Below are 2,978 nucleotides of genomic sequence, written 5' to 3' on the forward strand. Positions count from 1 at the left end.
CTTAAGATCTGAACTGAAGCCTCTGGTTGAATGACATTTTAAAGTGGTTTGAGAGTTGTAGTGAGTGAGCCACTTCGTTGGGAATTTAACATCACTTTGAACTTTCAACAGAATTACACTGAACACAGCGTTTGTCAGCTAGTTTTTGTAAAACTAAACAGAAACGCATTATGTAAAGGGATAAGTCTCACAAAATAAATAAAATCTGTCACAATGTCATTTCCAAACCTGTATGACGTAAAACACAAAGATATTTTGAGAGATGTGGTTTTGTGTCAGTGGGGTCCAATGTTTTTACCAACATTCTTAAAAAAGTATTTTTCTGTGTTCAGCAGGAGAAATAAAGTTTTTTTGAATTAACTAAATTAACGGTGTCCATTAGAGATTCTTTATAAGTAACCATGCCTGTTTTATTTTGGTAAAACCATATTTTTGGCGAATGATTACCATTTGTATTACCATATTTACTTACAAAAACTATGCTGTGGTTAGACCATAATCAATTTGTGAAAACAAAGAAAAACACTTTTCGTAAGGGTTCAATTTTGGTATAAATTGAATGGGACATTTGCTTAATTTAACAAATATATGACTCTGTCACTTTTTCAGATTTATAGTTTTCTACATAAAATCACCCTACATGATGTAAAGAGCATTCTGTGAAAATATAATCTTGAAGTCAAAGAACTTTAAGCCATGTTAATAATTAAAACATATTAATGGCTGAAATTAAACTTTGATGCGCTTTGATAACTAAAACTTTTAGTTTAAAGACTAAAAGATTTAGACACCTTTGCCCGGTTTTCATAGATTGAGTCACATTTCTGAAACACGAAAACAGGAAAAGAGTGTTTTTTTGCGAAAGACGTCCAGCTGCAGCTACCTGTTCAGAGAGCGGAAGCAGCGCACCCTCGAGTGCGCGTGTTGCGGTGGGGGCGGTGCTCCCGGGCTCGCGTGGGGTATTTAAAAACCTCTGCGCGCACTTAACAGAAGAGTTGAGGGAGTCAGCGTGGACTTGCAAGTGACCGAAAGCCTTTGGATTGATGTTTTAAAGATGGCATATTACGAAGTAAGTCAGCGTTTACGCACAATGTTTGTGAAGTTTACGCAGAGTTGGTTAACTTTCAAGAAATGCGATGGATAGTCTCTAATTTTGTCTATTTACTTCTTTTGCAGCATATCGTCTTAGACGATGATTTATCGTCCGATAACAGCACGGACTTCGGCTCCGGGGACATCGGAGCCAACCTCGATGCCCCGTGCGACGTGGAAGTCAGTCACGACTTCCAGCGGATCTTTCTTCCCACCGTGTACGGGATCATATTTGTTTTGGGCTTGATCGGGAACGGATTCGTGGTTTTGGTGATGGGCTGCCAGAGAAAATCCAGAACCATGACGGACAAGTACCGTCTGCATCTCTCAGTGGCGGACCTTCTGTTCGTGCTCACCCTGCCGTTCTGGGCCGTGGACGCGGCCAAAGACTGGTACTTCGGTGGTTTCATGTGCGTGGCCGTGCACATGATTTACACGGTCAATTTATACAGCAGCGTTCTGATCCTCGCCTTTATCAGCTTGGACAGGTACCTCGCCGTGGTGCGGGCCACGAACAGCCAAGGTCCGAGGAAACTTCTGGCCGATCGCATCATTTACGTGGGCGTGTGGCTCCCCGCGGCGCTCCTCACGGTACCCGATCTGGTGTTCGCAAAGGCGGAGTCGAGCTCCATCCGCACCTTTTGCGAGCGCATCTACCCTCAGGACTCTTATATAACATGGGTGGCTACATTCCGCTTTCAGCACATCCTGGTGGGCTTCGTGCTTCCCGGGCTCGTGATTCTCATCTGCTACTGCATCATCATCTCCAAGCTGTCCCGTGGCTCGAAGGGAACGCAGAAGCGCAAAGCGCTCAAGACGACCGTGGTTCTGATCGTGTGCTTTTTCGTCTGCTGGTTGCCGTACTGCGGAGGCATCCTGCTGGACACTTTGATGATGTTGGAGGTGATTCCTCACAGCTGCGAGCTGGAGCAGGGGCTGCAGAAGTGGATCTTCGTGACGGAGGCTCTGGCGTACTTTCACTGCTGTCTCAACCCGATCCTTTACGCGTTTCTCGGAGTGAAGTTCAAGAAAAGCGCCCGCAGCGCGCTCTCCCCAAGCCGGGGGTCCAGTCTGAAGATTCTGCCAAAGAAAAGAGGCGGGATGTCATCCGTATCCACAGAGTCCGAATCTTCCAGCTTTCATTCTAGTTAACACAAGAGCCCGCAAACCTTGGACAATGAACTTTTTTGATGTTGATATGAAAACAACGTATGTGTGCTTTAGGCTGAGCCTAAATTCTACATTGCTCGAATGTAAATATGTTTTGTCAGTATGGATCACATACTGAATTTTGCTTCCAGTATTACTGTAAAATCTCTTCAAGAGGAGAACATGAAATGTGCAAAACGTTCACTGTATATAGCATGTATATAACTTTTAACAGATCTTTTCTGCACTTATGTAGACCATTGCAATTATTTATTACATGATAGGACAGACACAGCCTGAATTACTGCTTGTTTGAGTCCATTCCAGTCCGAAAAGCTGCTTTTGCTATGTGAAGTCTTTGCAATAAATTTTGGAGTACTCAAGATTTTTCGTTGTTTGTGTGTGTTTGCAAGCAGTCACCTACCCTATAATAAAGAAAATCATTTTTCACCATGGGGTTTCCCAATAACCAATATTAAAAATGTGTACTTTTACTCTGCACCTGTGACAAAAAGGAAAGCACATTTAAACCACTGAAGTAGTAAATTACATAGGAAAGCAGTCTCATCAAAACCTACCCAAGCATGTGAAGTGTAAAAAAGTACAGTGATTCGTTTTCCCCTGCGGATAACAAAACATCAACAGTTGACATGGGGATTCCCTGATATGTAAACTCTCAGTTCGATCAAACACACGGCACAATCCAAAAAGGCTGCTGAATCCATTCAGCCATGAAC

General features: G+C 43.2%; 1 protein-coding gene across 1 annotated transcript; it reads left to right on the plus strand.

Moving 5' to 3' along the window:
• Positions 1-997: 997 nt before the first annotated feature.
• cxcr4a (chemokine (C-X-C motif) receptor 4a) lies at positions 998-2,711 on the plus strand. Its single transcript, XM_079461349.1, has 2 exons — positions 998-1,069; positions 1,177-2,711. Exons 1-2 carry the CDS (start codon positions 1,055-1,057, stop codon positions 2,242-2,244), a joined length of 1,083 nt encoding a protein of 360 aa, XP_079317475.1. The 5' UTR covers positions 998-1,054; the 3' UTR covers positions 2,245-2,711.
• The last annotated feature ends 267 nt before the right edge of the window (positions 2,712-2,978 follow it).

The sequence above is a fragment of the Barbatula barbatula genome (assembly GCF_947034865.1).
Source record: "Barbatula barbatula genome assembly, chromosome: 7".
NCBI lineage: Eukaryota > Metazoa > Chordata > Actinopteri > Cypriniformes > Nemacheilidae > Barbatula > Barbatula barbatula.